Raw genomic sequence first — 22162 nt, forward strand, 5'->3', positions numbered from 1 at the left:
TCATCTATGTTACTATAAATCACGTATAAGTAATCAAGCACAGATCCAGAAACCAATTACACTTACAGAATTGTCAATGTTCCAGTGTGTACAGATGTTATCCTGTGCACAGAACACACAGCCCAGTTCCAAGAATAAAGAAGCACCACATTCTGTGTTCAACAGAGTACAATCTTGTGGTTTATAATAAGCGAATATGTTGTGTGTAGTGTCTCCTCTTCTTCTTCTTCTTCTTCTTCTTCTTCTAATAACCTTCCTTAGTCCCCACTAAACAACGTGTTGCTCATTTTACCCTACTAAGTCCCCATTGTTCTTCGTACCCCTGAATAGACAACCGTTGCCTTTTCAAATCCACACAAAAGATGTGTGGATTTGAAAAGGCAATGGTTGTCTATTCAGGTTGTCTATTTAGAAAGAGATTGTGCATTAGTGCAGTATCCTTTTACCACCAATGCAGAACGGCGTGGTGGGACAATTGTTTTCCTGCCATGGCGACTACCCAAATCTGGTTCTGCATTCGATGTAATGCCACCATTGGAATAGAATGAACACACAGCGACATGGACTGGTATCTGGGAGGGTAGTCCGTATCACGTGACCAGCTATAGAAGACCCCCAGACTGCCTGTTACAATATTCCAGCGGTTTGCTTGACCTTTGGACCATCTTCAGCAGAACAGCTCTTGTGTGTCAAACAGAAAAGGGTTGTCTCTTTCCTTAACCTTCGTATTGTGTCACTGTCACCATGGACAACAGAACCAGCCTTCCCTTTTGGGGAAATTATTTGAGTGTTTTTTTAAGGTCAAGATTTCATTCACACCTCTACAAGTAAGATAAAAGTTCATTTTGTAAACAGTTTTTAGTGACTTCCTGTCGAAACATTTGACTAATTTTATAACCAAGTTCCCTTTTTGGAATTACTCGGGTATTATGATTGAGTGTCAATGGTTAAATACTGACGTATGATTGGTTAAAGATGATACTGACATATGATTGGACACTTTTCCTGGTTTGCAGGTAATGATTTATTTCACAAGACTACTCAACTGTTACTTGTTAAGCTGTCACTTTTATTGCCACTTAAGAGGCAATAAACTCCCAGCTTGCTTGTCATTTGTGACATTTAAAGAGACACAAGTTATTATTCTTAAAAAAACAAACAAACAAAAAAAACACTATGCAGTAAGCCAATTTTTAAGCCAAGATTCCTGCTGTTCACTACACAGACCCCTTTAAACCAATCAAATCATCTCCTTTGCAGTATGAAATTATAAATAGCTGGCACCTTCAAAAAGTACAGGAAACTAAAACATAAAAATATGACATTTGAAATTCCACAAACATTATACATTTATACTGCATATAGATACATATGGAAGTTAGGAAGGCCAAGAGAGAGATAGACATGAACATTGCTAAACGGGCTAAAACCAATTCCAAAATGTTTTTCTAATATTATAACAGCAAGAGAACATTCAAAGAGGAGGTTGAACGTCTAAGAGATACAAATGGCAAAATTATAGACGAAGAAAAAACAAATAGCAAATATATTAAATGATTACTTGTCACAGGTTTTTACAAAGGAGGATAGACAACATGCCCCACATGTCAACCTGTTCCTATCCAGTTTTAAATAACTTTAGCATAACAGAGGCGAAGTGTTAAAGGGACTAGGAGCTCTTAAAATAAACAAATCCCCTGGGCTGGATGAGATCCTCCCAATAGTACTCAAAGAAATGAAAGAAGTTATTTACAAACCGCTAACCAAGATCATGCAACAGTCTCTTGACACAGGGGTTGTACCGACAGATGGAAAATTGCAAACGTAATACCAATCCACAAAAAGGGAGACAGAACCGAACCAGGTAACTACAGACCAATAAGCCTGACTTCTATTATATGTAAACTTATGGAAACTAGAATAAGATCCAAAATGGAAAATTACCTATCTGGAGACAGTCAGCATGGTTTTAGGAAAGGGAGATTGTGTCTAACTAACTAGCTTGATTTTTTTGAGGATGCAACATTGACAATGGATAATTGCAAAGCATACGACATGGTTTATTTAGATTTCCAGAAAGCTTTTGACAAAGTCCCGCATAAAAGATTAATTCTCAAACTGAACGCAGTAGGGATTCAAGGAAATGCATGCACATGGATTAGGGAGTGGTTAACATGTATTAAACAGAAAGTACTGATTAGAGGAGAAACCTCAAAATGGAGCAAGGTAACCAGTGGTGTACCACAGGGATCAGTATAAGGTCCTCTGCTATTCCTAATCTGCAATCTACATTAATGACTTAGATTCTGGATAGTAAGCAAACTTGTTAAATTTGCAGATAACACAAAAATAGGCAAACACTGTTGCAGCAGCAAAGGTCATTCAAAATTATCTAGACAGCATTCAGAACTGGGCAGACACATGGCAAATGACATTTAATAGAGAAAAGTGTACAGTACTGCACGCAGGCAACAGAAATGTGCATTATAAATATCATATGTGAGATACTAAAATTGAAGAAGGAATCTATGAAAAAGACCTAGGAGTTTATGTTGACTCTGAAATGTCTTCATCTAGATAATGTGGGGAAGCTATAAAAAAGGCCAACAAGATGCTCGGATATATTGTGAAAAGTGTTGAATTTAAATCAAGGGAAGTAATGTTAAAACTTTACAATGCATTAGTAAGACATCATCTAGAATATTGTGTTCAGTTCTGGTCACCTCGTTACAAAAAGGATGTTGCTGCTCTAGAAAGAGTGCAAAGAAGAGCAACCATAATTATCCCGGGTTTAAAAGGCACGTCGTATGCAGACAGGCTAAAATAATTGAATCTGTTCAGTTTTGAACAAGTTTTGATTCAAGCATTCAAAATTCTAAAAGATATTGACAATGTCGACCCAGGGGACTTTTTTGACCTGAAAAAAGAAACAAGGACCAGGGGTCACACATGGAGATTAGATAAAGGGGCATTCAGAACAGAAAATAGGAGGCACTTTTTTACACAGAGAATTGTGAGGGTCTGGAACCAACTCCCCAGTAATGTTGTTGAAGATCCTTCAAGCTGCTTGATGAGATTCTGGGATCAATAAGCTACTAACAACCAAACGAGCAAGATGGGCCGAATGGCCTCCTCTCGTTTGTAAACGTTCTTATAAAATCCATCTTTCCAAAATGTTTTAACCCAAGAAAGACCAATTAAACGACTGCAGTAGACATATTCAATACATTAGGCACTTCTTCACATGCCCATTTGTTGGTTGCTATGGTTACAGTTACTGGTAGAGCTGCCAGTCAAGGCAAGGCCTAGCCCCAAAACCGGCTCCGTTTGTACTTTGTGGCAGTACCTGTTCCAGTTTAAGTCAACTGAATCCGTCAACAGGAGCCGCAGCTCTTAACACTTAAATGCTCTGGTAATCCTAGGGAGTGCTTAAGCAGTATTCGCAGGCCTCTAGAAGGGCTTGGTAACAAGCCGGGACAACTCTGTTTATTTACAGGCTTGCGGACGACGAAAACAACCTTTGAGGGAACTGACTGGTTTCTTATTCCCACACTCCTCCAAATACCTTGCTGTGCTTCAGAGACTGGGCTGTACCAAAGGCAAGTCTGGATTTTGTTGCCAAAAATATATTTTATAGACAAACATTGCAAGGCCAGGGATAAAAAAATTAAAAAATAAATTTAGTGCTTGTCCCCTCACAGCTCTGCAAGTGATAGCGCCCACCTCAGTCCTGACCAGAACACTGCAACTTAGGTTAAAAGAAAATGACCCTACCACTTTTCATCACAATTGCATAAGCAGTTCTCTAAATACAATGTATGTAATATTGTAAGCGTGACACATATATAGTAGGGGATACAAAATAAACTTAAAAAAAAAAAAAAAAAAAATATGTTAATTTAATGAAGCTGCAGTCTGGTGTTCTACAGACAGAAATAGTTCAATACTCGCGTCACTGTAGCTTGCCAGATATTAGACATTACTCTGTGTTCAGCAGGCGATAGTCATTAAGAATGAATACAAAGCATTTAACTACAAGCAGCAGCGTTATTTGTTTGAAACTTGCTCCAACTGTGTTGTAAAGAGTAAAACCACAAAGAAAGCTGAATTAAATCACTCACTTTCAAGTTTAGACACCAGTGAAAAGCCACAAACGACAACTAAAAATCAAAGTGCTCAAGATCACGCACACAGACAGCAGCCTGTTTAATTCACTACAGATGGACTGTAGACGGCAATTCACTAGGTTTCTAGAATAATAATTAAAACACTAGCTTACACAATATTATTCCATGTAGCATACTATAGTAATGTATGATATGTTAATAGTTTAGTTTAAACATTTTCGCAGTGTGAAGTGTTTATGTTTCTAATGCATATCTTGGTCAGCTGCAGTAAGGCCATTTATTCAATAGTTATTTAAAGCCTATTCAATATACAGTACACATATTATAGTTTATTATAAAAAAAACTTAACTAATATTCCTGAGTTTCTGTTTACTGCAACAGAAATGTTGGCTGCCCAGTTTGTTTACATCTCATTTTTTTCACATTTCTCTCTCTCTCTCTCTCTGTACTCCCCAGCGCCACGACTCTAAATGAAGAGCGAGGAGTATCACGAAAAAGAAACTAGATCACCATGCTCTTAATGCACTGCATGTACATGGGCTCGGTAAATCCCCAGATTTTCATACTCAACAACTTAAAGAATGTCCTTACCAAGTTTCATCATAATTGGATAATCGGTACTCAACAGATACATGTAAGATTACCACTTATCTTGGGAGTGCATTTCTGACAATGAGTAGTCCATAACTGAATCTGTGAAACCCCCTGGGTCCTGTTTTTGAAACGCATTTTCTAATAAAACGATTTCAAGGTTTACTGCAGGGTGGAGTAGTTCATTTCTTTCCCCCCACAGTAGGTTCTTACTATTTTTAGAGCAAAATGTTGTAGAACATGTGGCCTGCTTGGTGGCGCATAAGACACCTCCACAAACCTCTTGAGCACATCTGCTGCAGATTCAAAACAAGCTCTGGATCAGTTCAGGACACACTGGAATCAAATTGGAGACCAGCTGCATGGCCTTCAAGGCTGGTCCCCCCCCCTCCCCACCTCCAGCCTTGAAGGGGACTGCGAGATAGCAAGAAGGTCAAAGAGAGTTGTCTACAAGCACGGCTCCCTGTTGTATCCCACCCTTGCGCCCTGGCAATGATTCCCCCAGCTGAACCTCCACAGCACTGCTGAAGTGACTGGCAACACCAACAGAGGGGGCATGCTGCTTTACATTTCCCAAGCAGCGTCCGGTGACTCATGCTGTATAAACAGGAGACACAACTCCACAGCCAGGACAACATGAAAACCACCCCCTCCGGAACTGCACAAGCCCAGGTCACCCAGGTTTATTCACTTTGCCTTTGGGAGCAGTTTATTCTTTTACAGTTATGTTTCTTAATTTTTGCTCACCATACAGTGGCACCAAACTCTACTGTGACGTTTTCAAATTCATAGCTTGATTCAGCATTGTGTTCAGATTCTCCAGCCTTCTCTCTATAATAAATGTTACTGTCTCTCTTCCCTGCCTATATTGCTATTTGCCAGTACCTATACAATATTAAAAGCTGCATTATAAATATCTGTTCTATTGACTAAGTCTCATTTTATACGTAGTGTTACTGTTTAAGATGCAAACAGTTTTATAAATATCTAAACAGTATTGTTAACTCAAAAACAATTTGTATATATACTGTACATTGAGGGGAAGTTTGAGTCATGAAAGCAGACCCGGCATTGAGAGAGGACTGATATCTGCTCCTCGGATTACAGGTACTGAACAAATTATTGATGTTTCACATGGAAAAAGTGATGGCTCTCTCTATTCACCTACAGGATTGGGACAAAGTCAATGAAAGACTAAACAGAACTGGTGGAGAAAAGGTATTGCCACAACACAGCTGTCACCGCCGTGGCCCATTAACTGGCACCTGTGAAAAGGGCTCGAACGGGTTAGTGCTGTCCAGTGAAGACACTAGCTGACCTGGGAGCAGTGACCTAGCCTCAGACACCCATAGTATACTATGCATACAAAGAGTTTAGCCAGGAAATAAGAGTTCCACCAGGCCCTTGCAGTGACAAGGCTCCGACCATCCTGCTAAGAACCAATGTTGTAACTGAAGCATGTGGAAATCGCATTGATGGAAACATCCGAAGAGGGAAAACAGACAGCACTGGTTACGGGCCACAATGTGGAGCAAATCATGTCTCGTACCTTTCCTCCACCCTTGCTGTTTAATTCCAAAAAGTCATTCTATAAAATCTCCCTTTAAGTAGTACTGGACCATTCCAGACAACTTCTTTATTTACCCTTTCTAAACGAGGATCAACCAGGACAGCTCAGATTGCTGCGCAACTTGCTAGCCGCAGTTCCATTGGAGCTCTAGAATTCATAACCTCAGCAATTCCGAATAGAAAACGTGCACACACACACAGGCACACACACACAAAGAACCTTTATTTGAATCTCCTCACAGAGCTGCACTGCCTGTCATTATCGCTTTCCCCCCTGAGCCATGCTACTGAGCAACAGGGGATCGGGAGAGATCAGTCGCAACAAGAAAGGGAAGAAAAAAAAAAAGAAAAAAAAAAGAAACAGGCGGGAAGTCTAATTCCAGATCTAAATAGGTCCAGTGGGAGTTCAAAGCATTCAAGTGAACCTGCTAGGTCAGCTATTCAACCAGACTACTCAACCAGGAGAATACTAACCAGTGCAGAAATCTCCTCTAACTGCAGTAAAGCAAAACAGACAAACCTATCCACCGAGGAGGGATATAGCCTGAAATGTGTGTCTGCTTGAGTTATTAATGGTTTCACTCGAGTGTTAGTTATCAAGGAAACCTACACTGTTTCAAACACTCCATCACACAAACTCTGGCCTTTTCAGTGCAAGCCTGAACTGTGCTTTACCAGAAAGCAAGCTTGGTCAGCAGGCCAGTTTGTTTGCGTTCCCCAGGAGTAGCTCATGCAGTCGAGGCACAAGCGCTTCTCTAAATTTATGTAAAAAAGTGTGACATACAAACGGACACCCAAGCACCTTCATATATCAGTTCAGAGTAGACTGGGCAGGGCCCCGATTGCTGGCACTAGGGCATTTTAATTATATACCCATCAAGTGGACTGGGTGAAGGTCTAGTGTGTGTTTCTAACCCTGCACCTGCATATAAAATCACCAGATTTAATACTCTCAATAACTAAAGAATGTCCAAACCAAGTTACATCCCAATTGGATAAGCAGAATTAGCTCAAATGAACGGCATGTGAATACAGTAAAACATACGCCGTTGTTAACCCCTTCCCTTTAGCAGCAAGGAGAGAAAGAACAGCTGTGGAACAGTCACAATCTGTCAGCATCTACTGGGACCGCTCCCTGTCTCTGATCTGTCAGAGGGAATAATTGCCGGCTGGATTTGTATTTCCAGATCAGCTTCTGTTAATGTCAGCAGCAAGAAAAAAAAAAAAGCTGCAATGTTCCGACGATCTGTACTGCTTCTGATAAACACACACACAAACACAAGCGCAATTCCAAAGCAGAGCTGGTTAATTAGCTAGGCAGAGAGAGGGTTGGAAAGGGGGGGATGACGACAGGCTTATTGTGCTGGAGCTGGCACTCCCCATGCATGCGTGTGGGTTTCTTATACAGAGGCCCAGGTGGTCCCTCCAGTCATGATACAAAACATCAGGGCAGATTAATCAAGCTCTTTACTCTCAACAACTAAAAGCATTTCTTGCAACAGGAAAATAACTGTTTATGTCCGTCTGACACAGTGGTGTGGTGGTGAACATTTGAAGAGATTCAGTCCATTGTTAAGCGATGAGAAGTCACTTTATATAATAACTTGGAATGTGCCTTGGCTTTAACCCTTGGTATAGCCAGGATTTGATAATTAAAATAGAGTAGGAGTGAGTAAACGCTTTATCCCTTAAATGAGAAAAGGGTAAACTCAGTCGACTGCACTACTGGTTATATTATAAATAAACCAAACTAGACTTGTGGATTGTGTTGTGGCTTCCTAAGAACGAATCAAATCAAATAGCAGCACAGATGGGAATCAAACTGCACACCGCACTGCTATTGCAGCAAAACAAAAAAACTGCAACAGGGTTAAGTGACCACAGAGTAAGAAGCGGTCTCCTACAGTTCTGTCTGTGTTTGCAGGACAAACATTCCTTTCATTTTATTTTGTTATGGGGTGTTTTGTTTAACCTAAAATCATAAAAGCTGATAATAATTAACCTAGCAAAATTGTGAAGCTTGAAGAAAAGTTCCATGTAACTCTCAGCTCTGCATTTGTTGTTTGAAGCCGTGCTGTTTGTCACCCTACAACCCTTTTTTTTCCAGATTTCACTGTTTGTCACAGCAAGTGTAGAGACTAGAGCCCTAATGTTCAGCAACGAATCACCACAGTGAAAACAGAGGGACTGAGCGAAAAACAGCGAGGCACAAAAGTGAAAGCTGGCACAGTTTTTCTGCCTGCGATGACTCAAGTATGATTTTTTTTTTCTCGTATTGCTAAACGCAGAGTCATATTAGCAACAGTTTTCTGTAACTGGCTGCCATTCAGAAAAATAAGGCAAAACAGGTTAATTCCTGTTTACTAGAAATATACTTCCACCAACACCCCCCCACCCACAAAGCAAACACTTTCCAAAATACCCAGATTCAGACACATGATATCAGTGATGATTACAATGAAGACATACATTTTTTTTCCTTTCAGTGCTTCTGAATATAGCTCATTAAAAATACACTTTGAGAGCCTCTCCTGACAGAGAGAGCACCCCTCAATCCTAACCAGAACACCCCCTGCCTGCCCCTCAGTCCTGGGCCTCTCTCAAGGCTGTGCCAAACAGTGTTGTGTTTTTTGTTTTGGATTACACCAATGTCTAAAGGGGGGTTGGGCTGTGATATGCAAACTGCTTTCATGTGTGACCTGATTTGAACCCAGGCCTCCTAGAGTGACAAATTGGCAAGTTCTGCAAATGGGGGTTGAGAAAAGGTTTAAGAAACTGCTTGTGAATAAGGCTGTAGTTGGATAATGTTTCCTTTGAATGTATGATGGACTGGTTTCAGCTATGAATGAATCGTCTGCAACAGCATACTGATGTTGTATTAAAGCAAAAAATAAAAAAAAAGTCAAGTAGCTGCTGATGAACGACTTGTGAAAGTACACTAAGAGTCTTCCCTGCCTCACCCCTTCGAAAGAGGAACTGCAAACAAACTTTCCAAAAATGTATACAAGAAAAAAAAATTCCACAAGAAGACCCTACATCTGTGGAGAAAAACTGTCAAGAAGCCAAACTGTAAGCCCTGAATTTATGCCTCCCTTTCTACCCCTAAAAAGCACTGAATTCATTATCCCCTTCATTCACCTAATCAAAAGGCACTCAAATTAGCTGGAGGGGGTTGCTGTCTGCCTTCAAAACACCCCCCGCTCCCTCAAAGGCCCCGACGCTGGCATTGAAACCGCCTCGGCCCCTTTGAAATCAAATCTCCCTTTCCTCTTCGGCACGTTAACCAGGGAGATCTACTTAGTGTTAGGTTTTTTTTCAGCAGCAGCAGCAATTACACAAATCAGACAGTAGATGTTTAAATCTGTTTATTTGGGTCGATCATACGAGAGAGAGAGAGAGAGAGAGAGAGAGAGAGAGAGAGAGAGAGAGAGAGAGAGAGAGAGAGAGAGAGAGAGAAAAGCTATGTTATTAGTGTGAAATGGGGGAGACAGAAACTGAAATGTATTCTGAACACATAAGGGACACATGTCCTGCTAATTTAGCAACTTAAAGAATGCAAATATGTAGGAAACAAAACTAGAGAAGTTGCTGCTCAATGCATACAGTAGCTACCTGCCACAGCCTGAGAGTATACATATACTGTGTGTATGTGTATATATATACACACACACACACACACAGTAGAACTGTATGATTCATATTCTGTGGTCTTGTATTCAAATCCCAGCCCCCATGAAGTTTTCTTCCAGTGGAACCCTCTCCCCTAAACCCTTCAGATTCGTTAAGTCGTCTATGAGAAGTGAAAGCTTGGCCTCTCTCATTAGTTCTGCTGCACGCCATGTTAAGTCTTATCATTCACTGTTGCTGAAGAAGAAGAATATGAAGAAGTTCGTTTCTGACATCACTATTTCATTTGTCTAGAAGACGATGCAGTGTTTGACCCCCAGTCTTTCTTTGGCTTGCCCTTCTTCACATCTTGTTCAAATGTAGTTTATCCTCGACTCTTCTGAGAGTGGTACTGCTTCTTTACACATTCTTTATTGTGTAAGACAGTCAAGCAGGTAAGCATTTCAGCAAGTGCCTTCATCAAACAGTGGTAAAGGTTTCACATACAGTGTAGGAGATAATGTTTCATTAATCGTAGGCTCTCCATACCATTGTAAAAGTTCAGCTGGCACAGTATTTTTGCAGTTTATGCATGGTTGCACGTGGTCTTTACAAAGCTTTACCATTCTTCGTTCAATTACTACACTTTATTATGCTTTTTTATGTGTGTACCAAAGTAGACATTAAGGGTGTGCACCTAAGTTGTTTATAACAAGTTCAATCAGTTTTGATTTCCTTTATGGAAAAGGTGCAAACTTTGCAGCAAAAGAAAATATCAGGCAAGTCACAATCTGCAAAATTGTGGTGCATGAAAGGTGCATGAATTATTATTTAAGATTTTTCTTCCGTTTCTAAAACTGTGTCCTCCCACTTCTTCGGAAGTCTGCTAAAACAACAAATAAAGTCTACTTTCCCTGGCCCATAACAGCTGCACTCTCCGTTTCTCTGCCTGCCACACAGATCAAATTTCATGCCTTTTGTGTTCTCTCACCAACTGCACCCCCCCCCCCCCCCCCCCCCCGCCCTCCCCACTCACAAAGCTGCACCTCTCCTGAAACACTGGGCCTCTCTCTCTCTCTCTCTCTCTCCACACACATGCACAACATAACCCAAGCTCCATGGCCTTTAAAACACTATTAAGCAACCACACTGCAGTATCTAACACACAACTTATTTCCTCTGCCATAGCCACTCACTCACACGTGTTTCTTTTTTGTACATTCCTTTCTGTGTCATCCGAGTCAAAAACCCATTCATTGTTCAAACTGTAGTTCAAAAATTTGCCTGGAGACATTCTTCTAGATGAGTTGTTAAAATATTGTCTTCTTATCTGTCATCAGCATTACCTAATTCTGACAATAATACTGAAATTCATAAAGTATGGCAAAGGACACAACTAAGATTTAAATGACATTATCTTAGTGTACTGCAAGCAAAACAATAGGAAACTTGATCCAAAACTTGATCTACCCAGTGTTACATATATCTATAACAGGCAACTCGAACTGATGAACAATTCCTGAACTCAAGTGAAAGCACCTTAACACTGGCTTAATAAAAAAGTAAAAAAAATGATTGAAGTCATTGCAATAAGCACCACTGAGAATGACTGCAAACATCAGAAAATGACAGGGGACCGTAACCTTCTGAAGCAACCTACTCTAACACTTAGCGATTAAAGTTAGCTTTACTTGGAACATATAGAAATTGATATAATAAAACGTACAGGAAATGCCAGCATTTGTAGTGCCTCTACATAAAGTTTTCCTTCGTTTGAAATGCAGTGCAAACAGATCTCAATCCGTCACATCAAACAGGTTGCTAAATGAATGAAAAAGCACAACCGGAGAGACACCAGCATTCTTGAAATGTGAATCAGAGAGCAAACATTTAGACGACTTAAGAAAACAATTAGGTCTCTTTGAAGCTGGTGTGAGCAGGCGAGTCGTTGCATGCTGCACCCGGGCTGCGTCCACATTTTACTATGCTACAGCTTCTGGGTTGTAATTGCAAGAGATTTTTAATTAAAATGGTCAGTCAGTAGGAATGGGCTAACTGGGCTAATGGGCTAAATTTCTTTTTTGCTCTCTCTCTCGCACTACATGGGATAAAAGCTTTTGAATTAGAAAACATCTGTGAGGTCATCATTTTGGTGCGGGCTTTGCCTCCGCTTCTTGTCAATGTTGTTTTGACAAATAAGATCTGAAATGATTATAGAGCTGTAAGTGCAGAAACCCCAGGTGAAGGGTGGGGATTCAAATCTAGAAAGCGCAAGACTTCGACTCCACTACTGTACTGTATATGTTGGGAATAAGACAAAGCAGGTCAAGAATGTCCTCCACATTCAATAAAAGTATCAGCCTACCTGTCTGCTGTGTGGTGGCAAGAGCCCTCCAGGCTGCATGTTGTTCCTCTGCATGCGCTGCTGTAGCTGCTGCTGCAGGAATTGGGAATGACTGGCCTGGGGGGGCGGCTGTGGCTGCTGCTGCTGCAAATAGTGAGCCAAGGGAGGCTGACCAGGTCCTCCAGGCATGGGCGCCATCTTCCCGGGAGAATCAGGGTCGAAATGGCTTAACGGCTTGGTGTTGTTAAAGGAGTAATGGTCTTGGTTCATGGTGTTCTTATTCATCATGCCAGGTTGCAGAGCGCTGGCGTGTGGCGCTGCTTGTTGCTGCTGTTGCTGCTGCTGCTGCTGAGCTGACTGAGGCTGAGACATCATCATGTTCAGGTTGTTTGACTGGGTGGAAGTCATGGCTTTGTAAAGCTGCATGTTGCTGGCTGGGTTACTGGCGTTGGTCGCCATGGGGTTTTGAGGGCTGAAGGTATGTTGCTGAATGGTGGGGCTGGAAAGCTTGTCAGGCCTGTAAGGCGGTGATGGCCTTGTGCTTGAGGAAGACAGGTTTGGGAGCATGCTGGCTTGAGGGCTCTGGATGCTGTTGCTAGGAAGGCTTGTGGCTGCCATGTTGGGCAACATGGGGTTCTGAGGGCTGAAGGGGGGCTGGCCCAGAGCTGGACTAGCAAGCTTCTCAGGTCTGTAAGGAGGCGAGGGCCCAGTGGAGGGGGGGTTATTGGAGATCAAGGAATTCTGAGGGCTGTGAATATTGCTGGCCAGAGTGTTTTGCGGGCTGAACGGCTGCTGGTGTGGGGAGGAACTGGGCAGTTTCTCTGTCCTGTATGGTGGAGAAGGTCCCGAAGACTGCATAGGTGGCCAGTTGGATACCTGAGCTGCTTGTTGCTGTTGCTGTTGCTGGTTCGTGGAGCCGTGCTTGCTGGCAGCCATCTGTTTCAACTGCTGGGCGTGCGATACCTCGTGCCAACTCGACAAGGCGGCAGAGAGCATGGGTGAGCGGGCTTGACTCTGGCTTTGATTCTGCCCGCTTGCAGACAAGGCCAATGGCACAGGCTTGGAGGAATGTGGCAGGGTGTATGGCGTGCCAGCTGAAGGGGGACCAACTTGGGGCGAGCCCACAGAGGCCTGACTAAAACCCGGGGAAAACTCCTTGCTGGTCAGGTGGTTCTCCAAGTGTGAGGTGGTCTGAGGTGAACGTTTGGGGGGGCCGTTTGCATCCGGGTGCATAAAGCCTACGCTAACCGGCTCGTCCAAAATCTCGTTGAGAGAGGGGTCCAGCTCGTTGAGAGAGGGGTCGGGGTTTTTGGTCAGTTCGTCTAGGAGCTCTTGCAGTTCTTGCTCAACCGACTGGGGGCCATTGGTGTCGTAGGGAAGCATGCTGTTGTGTCTTCCCCCCGGGCTCTGCTTAATCTCCGAGGAGAAAGAAGAGCCCATACCATTGCGATTCATTTGTCCTAAATGGCTGGCTACTGGTGCGCTTGGTGCAAAGGAAGAGTTCTGCAGGTCAGGCCTTGACATGCTGTTGTTGGACCCTTGGCCCATCGCCAAAGTAACATCTTCAAGGCAGAGTCTCTTGCTGTTCCCTGGGATCATAGCATCTGAGATGCCATTAACTGCAGACAAGCTACCATCCACCAGCTTTCTCTTGATTGACCCTTGTAGCTGGAAGATAAACAAGAGAGATCTGCATTAAAACATGCAACACAGAGATCAGAATACCATCAAAAGACATGTGTATAGTGCAAGAGGAACGGCATACGAGTGCTTTGTAAACAGCACCTGAATCAATTGCAAAATGTATTGGAAAGAAATTCTGATCTATTGAAGAACAACCAGAAAACATTGGGTTTTTTGACAAAAGCAATAATCAAAGGCAACAAAGAGAATTGTAGAACACAGCTGTGTACCAGATTAAATGGCAGGATCTCAGACCCACTAGTTTCAATCATTAATAAGAACACCGATTAAATCAATGCCCCCACAATGAATGACAGCATCACCTAAATGTGTGTGGTGTTTATTCTCTCATCTGGAAGAGCCACACAACACTAGACTGGTGGTGGGAGTTACACTGAGACCAACAAACTCCATTCAAATTTCCAGCTGTGCCACTTAACCCCCTTTGTGCTACTTCAAAAGTAAAGATGAATCTGTAAAATGAAAACGTTTCTTGGGGCCATTGGTGGAAGTCTTTGGAATTTGGTTTTCACCTTCCCCTTGTCAAGGTTGTCAGCAGGCATAAGGAGCCAGGAAACAGACCTAGGTTACTAAGCGTTTCCTCCAAAACAAAACTCTAAAGCCCAAGATAACTCTAAAGTTAAACAGACTCGACAAAGCTATGCAAAGAGCCTGGCACTCAGCTATTACAAGAACCAAACAGCTGAAATATTCCACATTCCACGAGCTACGCTGCTGAAAGAAGAATCTCTGCTATGCTCCCACAGTACAAACTTAATAGCACAAGTCATTTTATTCAAACATTTCCAAATGATACTATGCTTCAGAGGAAATACTGGTCTATTAGCAAACTTCAACATTAACGGATGGCTTCACAGATAGAACAATCTTGGACTAGCTTACCTGAGGTAACAATAGGTAGACCGAGATGACTGCTAGTCAGGTTTGGGGAAACCAGATATTAATAATGTTAGTGAAACACTTAACCCCAAAAAGAAGCCTGGTAAGATCTGGAGCATTTTAACTGTCATTATCTTCCTTTTAACCTGGCGCTAACCCAGTCTTTCAAATCTATTTATGTTTTACTTCAACATCATCGGCTATTTCAACCAAAAGGTTGGACAGTTCGGATATGAATCAATAAATGAAAACTTCCTGGTAATCGCTTTATGTGCTGAAGATCACATGGTCCAATTGCAGCCAGGCTACTGAAATGAAACCTCTTTGAAAATGTAACTCTAGAATGGAAACAAGACTCCCATTGTGTAGCAGTATGAGCCATTCCTGGTTTCACTAGCTGAGCTTGTTACCTATACCCACTGTGACTAATCAAGCACATATTAAAACCTGTGACAGGTGGAACTTCTATGCAACAGGAGTTTTATTTGCCTCCCTGAAACTGCCCACACACCTCTTTTTTCCCTTCCAATCACAGTAAAATTATCAGCTTCAGAATTACGATACCAGAGGTAGGTTAACCTTGGCACATGGGCATCTATTGTACACTACCAGACTTAGCAGAATATTTTGAGTTCAGCACCCCATGTGTCCTGAGGGGAGTCGCCTGCTTCATAGCTGCTCTCAAGTCACTTAACAGGCAAAGAAAGTGTATTCAGAGTCAGGCTCTGCTTTTTAACAACAACAAGCCCTTACTATTGAGAGCTGTTTATTTCAAATACCTTTGTGTTACATTAACCATGGAAAAAAGTACTGCAAACTCTCCAGACCCCCCCCCCTCCCCTCTCCCCTCTGCAGAACTGCACTCTTCCCAAACAGTTCCATGCCCCCTCAATGATTCCAGACCCTCCCCTGAGTTTACTGCACGCATGGAAAAAATATTCACCCTACTAATCTGGTTTTTATTTTTAGAAAGGGCACACAGCCACTCGCTACTTAATGTTTGATTAAAGACAATAGGGCTCTCCGTTCTCGACCCGGCTTGCTGCCTGTCTGCTCTGCTGTTTCACTGAGAAGTCCATGTGGTAAGTGTTATGACAACTGTCTCCATACGTTCGTGACTCAGCAGTGATTAAAGTGTCTGTCTGAGGTTATACACATCTAGAGCAGCTAACCAAGCTCACAGGGAAACACACAGATTCAGGAACTGTACCAAACGACTGCAGTATTCCCCGATATCAGAGTGATGTACCTACTTGAAATGTATCTGATGGCTTGTATTAGATTGAAAAGACGTCTCATTAGGATCAGCTATACCATTTTATTATTCTTATTTAACTATATTATACAAAATATAGGGTGCTTTGTAAGATGTACAAGATCCCACACATGCCTCTCATGGGGTGGATATCAGCCTGTATCATATCTATTTATTAGAATAGATCTATTTATTAGAATAGATCAAGTTAGAATAATTAAGCAGTACAGTTGATCTTAAGACATTGTTCCCCTCTGATACCTACCTACTGTACTTGGTGCACTCTGAAACTGATTAGCAACAGGGAGATGTAGCTTTTATATATTCCAAAATGCCAGGAGGTGTTTGCAATGCCATCAACGCTCAAGCCATTGCACAATACATCTACAAAATAGCCCCATCTCTCCAGATTCATTTTGACACCTCATTTGTCGCTGACGTCACTGAGACCAAATCAGAAATCTTCACTGAAAACCACTCTCTTTTCAGAATGGGTACCTGCTGCATAATCCAGAGTCATTATACACAAAGTTCAGAACAGCAAGTGTTACTTAATATTCTCTTTGTTTTCAGCTGCCTCTGGTTTGCTTGCTATCTGGTTTGTTTGCATAGCAGTTTGATCACCACGCACTATTTAGGATCATAAAGCACACTGACTAATCAATCTCATGAACACAATTTTTCCACCAAACAGAGGCTCTTGTTGAAGGACACTTTTAATGCAAAGCAGGCTGCAGCCCACATGCCAGTCTGTGCTGCTGTGACAGAGAGCGGGAGTCGCTACTGCCCCTATTCATCATGGAATTCTGCTGGGAGTTTCGAAAGCAGGGCCTTCAGACTGCCAGACACTGAAACACAATGAAGTTCCTTCACTTGTCACTACAGCAAGCTATCGAGCATTACGATATGCACCATATTGGTATTAGATTTATTGTTTATTATGCTTTTTTTTTTTTTTTTTACTCAAAGGTATTTGCAGATTTGATACTGAAAGGTTTATTAGATTATCAACAACATACAATCACTAGCTTCATGACCTCGAAATTGATCTTTGTCATCATATTTTGTTGAGATTACTTTTTCATGATCATATAATGTATCATCATCGCCATTATTACCATTATTATTTCTTAATTTTTGCCAAGTGGCTTTGGGGAAAAAAAGATTCCTGAGAGATTTGAAGGACCCAAAGCAAGGTGATATGTGCCCATGTGAAAATGGAACCCTTCTTTGAGAGTCAGTAACTGGAGTCTGCATTAGACAGCAAAATGAACACTACCACTCCCGAGATCTTCAATCTCATGTGTTATCTGAGCAGCTGGAATCAAGCCATGTGTTCTTCAATGAAAGCTACACAAGATGCCCCGATGCCCTTCCACAACACAAGGGTTTCAATGATCCCTGCCCCTTTTATTGTGTTGCAAGAAATGTTTCATCCTAGAACCACAGGGAAACCTCCAGACATTCTCCTGGAGTTCCAGCGTTCCATGAATCCATGTATCCCAATAACACACCCAAACCCACAGCATTCCACAAACCCTAGCATTCACACGAGCAGCATACCGGTCTGTCTCCATACAGCACACTTCCAGCACTGCCTGCTTGGGCTGCTGGGTGCCATGGCAGACTCAACACACACACACACATCAGCACATGTCTTCTTTCTAGACTGCTTCAAATTACTCAACCCACCAGCAGTAGCCTGTCCTCAGATATCTCTGTACTCAGAGGAGTAGTATAAAAGATTAGTAATTGACCATTGCCAAGCTTGGTTTGAACTTAGAAAGCTTAACAAATATTTTAAAAAGAAAAAAAAAAGAAAAAAGTGATTGTGTTTTTCCACCCAACAATTTCAGTGACAGTGATTTTTTTTATTTTTATATATAAATAGAAACCCAACATGCAAATACATTAAACAGCTCTCCTGACACATTCGTTTTGACCCAATAAACTTAGCAAACCACAAATGAACCACTCAGACATTTCATTCAGGGACTTGCAAGTGGTCTATTTGTTCTTGCTCCTTTTAAAATTGTAATTGGTGGAGTTTTGTTTATTTCAGGGCAAAATAAATTGCACTATTGGCGATTTGGAGTAAGGAGCTTTAAGAATATAACCTATTTTTTTGTTATACTGATCAACAGTTAAAATGACATAAAAACCATGAGGCACTTTCCAATTGCTCTGTTTAATCTGGCTATGTTGCAAGACTGAGATAGTTAGTCTCTTATAGTTTTACCTGAGTAGAACTGCAGTACCCAAGATCATCTGCTCATTTAGAAAACCTATTTGAATATGTTTTGGTTGGTATAATGTGATTTGATTTGACCAAATTGGGATAATCCAAAATTCCCTTCTCATTCAGTGTCGCACAGCTAGAGTGAGGCACACAGAGAAGCAAAGGACTCATTCATCCCTTCCAACAACAATGCTGCTTTAGAAAACCATTGAATAAGCCCCCCCCCCCCCCCCGCCCGCCCGCCTGCCCGCCTGGAGATAAAGAGAGCTCCTTTAACATCTCTTACGCGTACATGTGACTTACATTGTAAACGATCCGAGAGGCAGCGACGCGTCTGCAGAGGGTAACAATTTATCAACAAGCTCAGGCTTCTACTTTCAGAAAGGCTTGCTCCTTCAGCCAAAAAAAAACACTACAGCAACATTAACACACCAATGAGAATGCAGGTCTCCCTGAATGTTTTCCTTAAATTGTTCATTCCATGTTGATGAAAGGTGAGGGAGTACACAAACAAATATCTGTTTTAAGTGAAGTCCGAAAGGTAGTAAAATGAGTGCAGGAGAAAAAAAAAATCAAATTAAACCCAAACTATAATGTGCCTTAAAACTCCATTAAATATTTTTGGAGCATTTGTAATTAGTGTAAAATCATTTACGATTTTTAATTTAAACTTCTTATATAGTCAGCACTCGTTTATCTGACCCCTCCTGTCACAGGTTCCTCTGATGGATAAACGAGAGTGACGGTTTAATGAAAGTCTGCATGATTACGATGCTGAACCAGGAAACAATAAAACTAAATATCTAACACCGTTATATCAGAAAGAATCACTAAAAGCACATACGTTTTGTATAAAAAATGATTTTTCCAAACATTCAATTTACAATAACATCCATACAGATCACAGTTATCTGTACATAGAGTAGAGTACTGAAAAAAAAGTATTTCAAATCAGTAAAAAACAGAAAGCCTAGAGCTTGCAACACTGTTGCAAAGACTGAATTATACTTGCATTACAGCTGGTACTTGCTTTTACTTTATTAAATGCAACATTGACAACGATACAGTACAGTAAACTTTTAACTTTGTTCGGTTAAAAAATCTGACAAAACCTACATAATAAAAAGCAAAAAATTAAAATATCTGTAGGTTACTCCCACAATTCAGTAGTGTGCATTCCCGATGCTTCGTGTTTGTTTTTAACCCAGGTATAAATGAGAGATGAGAGTTAATAAGAAGCAATGCAGTGCTGGTGTAACAAATACAGACCGAGTCGGAAAACGGTGTGGCAGTTAGAAGTATTTTATAATGGAATAAGTCTGTTACAGTGCTGACCGACGGCTTAATGAAAGTGGCAGATTACTGAGAGGCAGATAAAACGGGTGCTGGCTGTATTTCTGAATTATATGAGGTTTGGCAGTGCCTAACCTCACAAAACCCATATCCCAACTCCGGTGCTATAATGCTTTCCATAAACACAATGCATTTAGAAACCTGGCATTGCCACAGTTTAAAATGTAAAAATATCCGACCAAATCCACTTTGGCAGGGCATCTTCTGCAATCCCAAGCCCCAGTAGAAGCTTTACGTAACGCAGCAGCGCTACATGGTCATCTGGATCAGAGGTCTGCAGTATGAGCAGCAGTGAAGACCACAGCAGCAATGGAATAGCACACACTTACACTGGGGTTACCATCTGTCACCAGCACAGCGCCAGTGTCTTTTCCAAAGGAGAATAATGGGAGATTGTCCAGGGCAACATATATTGCAATATATTTAACTTATTACTGGAATACATGAATTCATCTATTTTTAATATATTATGGATCAAACCTTCTGCATGACAAATGTATGAAACACCCTGTTAAAGCAACATAGCATTTTTAAATGTTGCTTTAACAGGAACACTGATCCCATTTTTTTTGGTCTTTTCTAAAATGACAGATACAGCATTTCTAGACTTAATAGCGCCAAGTCCACCTTTCCGATTGAATAGACTCACTGGAGGTTGGAAGTCTTTTGAAACCTGAGAAATCAGTGCGTCTCTTCAGAAAAGCTCGACATTTGAGAGGAAGCATGGAGTATTGTCTTACTGTTGCCTCGTCTCACCACACACTGAACAGGCCTGCTCAGGAGTGCAGCCAAAACACCCCTTCAAATACGAAGCGGGATGTCCCGAGGACATGGAAATACGAACAAAGAGGCAGCAGCTCCAGGGTGCGGCACAAGAACAGCACCAGAGAAACAAAGGTACAATTTTGAAATGTTCCTCATCTCCACGCTGACTGACACTGCAACATGTTCACCCTCTACCCTCTTTAGAGTTACTCCATTCTCCAGTATTGAAAGCTTAGATCTCATTATTTATCTGAAGTTTAGATCCCATTATTTAGTGATAACTTTAGTTTCTTTATCCTACTTACTCCTAATCAAAATGATAACAGCTTTTTATGTTTTGAAGGGTTTTGTCCGATTTGTAATTGAATGCAGATGGTTTCCAAATGCAGCACTGTGGATTAAAGGTTTAAACTGATGCGTCCTGGCTCTTAATCACTTCCTGTGTTGTAGAGCAGTCTTACTCCAATAATCTAGACAGCTTGTGGGACTTCCAGCGCGGTACGGGATGGGGCAACAGGACACAGTGCTTCAAAACATTTTAACCTAAATCTTATGTTGTATTCGAAAAATATCACAAATTCAAGCAAAAAAAAAAAAAAAAAAAAAAAAGCAAGCAAATCCACTCACACCTCCTATTATCTTTATACCACTAATGCTGGTGCCTCTTATTGTGCTGAGAATCTGTTTTGCAGTATTTGTATATTACACACAAACTGCTGCATCCTGGTACCTTGCTTGCAATGCTACATGTCTGACTGCAGCGAGACCACTGAGTGAGTTTGAACTACATCACATTAATTGATTAGGCACCATGAGGTAGCAACTTCTATGTAGCTGTCTTTGAGATATCCGTATATCACAAAACATGAGGTATGAAATAGAAGCAAAAAGATCTTCAATTGAAGAAAAGGGGACCCAGAGATATTGCTAGTGCCAACGAGACATTTTATTTCAAACCCTTGGTTAGCACTCTCTGAAGCCTTTCTTTCCGTGGCGGTTAAGGGGAGAGAAGCGATTGCATCCACCGCCAGGAGGAACACAGAGTGCTTTATTCCCAAGGCCAGCCCCTTCAGTGACAAGGCGGAATGACGTCATGGGAGCAGTGTCTCAGCCCTTTGCAAACACAAGCCGAGGTATTCTACAGAGATGAGACTCAAGATACTGAAAAACAAAACAACAGATGCCCTGTCTGCAGAGGCAAGCTCTTAAAGCTGCAGCTGCATCCTTTTCCACTTCAAGCAATGCCAAGGTTTGAAAAATCACCAGCCACAATTCTGCTCGGCTGAAATACATTTTCATTTTTCAAAGGCAACATTATAGATTAAACTGGTGCCATATTTACTTCATGTGCTGTAGGTCACACGGTCTGGGGACTGTTAGAGTGAATCTGGTCTACAGCTACCAGGATAGTGATACAAACCTTTTATCTATTTTGCTGTAAAAAAAATTGCATGCTAAAAAATAAGATACTCAATGCAAGAAAACAGAGACCAAAAGTGGTGTAAACTACCGTACACTGCCTTACAATACATTGCCTCCTTTAAGCAAAAGGGTGGCATTACTGTATAACAGGCAGGCACTGTATGGGAGTCCTTAATGGATTTAGGTTTTTAAAGCCTTGTGTAAACAGAATGTCAGTTAAAGGAGTTTCTTTGACAGTGTGAAGTGCACAGTATTTTAATATGAGTACTAACTAATCAGGGGCTTCACACAGCCACGGGCTACACAG

At 41.4% G+C, this 22162-nt stretch overlaps 1 protein-coding gene across 1 annotated transcript in view; it reads right to left on the minus strand.

Moving 5' to 3' along the window:
* Nucleotides 1-22162, minus strand: part of LOC131697783 (mastermind-like domain-containing protein 1) — an 85471-nt gene that overhangs the window by 25191 nt on the left and 38118 nt on the right. Inside the window, exon 2 of the mRNA XM_058989060.1 lies at nucleotides 12260-13906. Coding sequence (XP_058845043.1) covers nucleotides 12260-13906 — 1647 coding nt within the window. The remainder of the gene's footprint in view (nucleotides 1-12259; nucleotides 13907-22162) is intronic.

The sequence above is a fragment of the Acipenser ruthenus genome, chromosome 16 (genome assembly GCF_902713425.1).
Source record: "Acipenser ruthenus chromosome 16, fAciRut3.2 maternal haplotype, whole genome shotgun sequence".
Classification (NCBI taxonomy): domain Eukaryota; kingdom Metazoa; phylum Chordata; class Actinopteri; order Acipenseriformes; family Acipenseridae; genus Acipenser; species Acipenser ruthenus.